Here is a 270-nt window from a genome sequence, read left to right as displayed (position 1 = left end):
CCCTCCACCCCGGGCCCTGCAGAGCCCAGCCAGCTCCACGAGCCGGCCTCCGGGGCCGCCGCAGGGCGCCGTGCCTCCTTCCAGCCGGCGTGGGCCAGACGTTACCTTGGTGGGGCAGGGGCAGGCTGTTGTTCAAAAGTGCATCGAGATCCTCCTCCTCGCTGCCCGCCGAGCAGGGGGACGGGGAGCCCAGGCCCGACGCCATCCCCTTCCGCTCCGGGCCAGGGAATCGGCCCAGCTGCTCCCGCCTGCGGCCTGGGGCCCTCCGCA

At 74.4% G+C, this 270-nt stretch overlaps 1 protein-coding gene across 8 annotated transcripts in view; it reads right to left on the bottom strand.

The window, feature by feature from the left end:
- Positions 1-264, bottom strand: part of CHD4 (chromodomain helicase DNA binding protein 4) — a 37,424-nt gene extending 37,160 nt beyond the window's left edge. For all 8 annotated transcript variants that reach the window (XM_027769209.1, XM_006170818.2, XM_027769210.1 and 5 more), the window contains exon 1: positions 106-264. In XM_027769209.1, coding sequence (XP_027625010.1) covers positions 106-205 — 100 coding nt within the window. In that variant the 5' untranslated portion in view covers positions 206-264. The remainder of the gene's footprint in view (positions 1-105) is intronic.
- Between the last annotated feature and the right edge of the window lie 6 nt (positions 265-270).

This window comes from Tupaia chinensis, unplaced genomic scaffold (genome assembly GCF_000334495.1).
Source record: "Tupaia chinensis unplaced genomic scaffold, TupChi_1.0 Scaffold149011_1, whole genome shotgun sequence".
NCBI lineage: Eukaryota > Metazoa > Chordata > Mammalia > Scandentia > Tupaiidae > Tupaia > Tupaia belangeri.
Note: the sequence above shows the minus strand (reverse complement) of the source record. Positions and strands in the feature narration are given on the sequence as shown.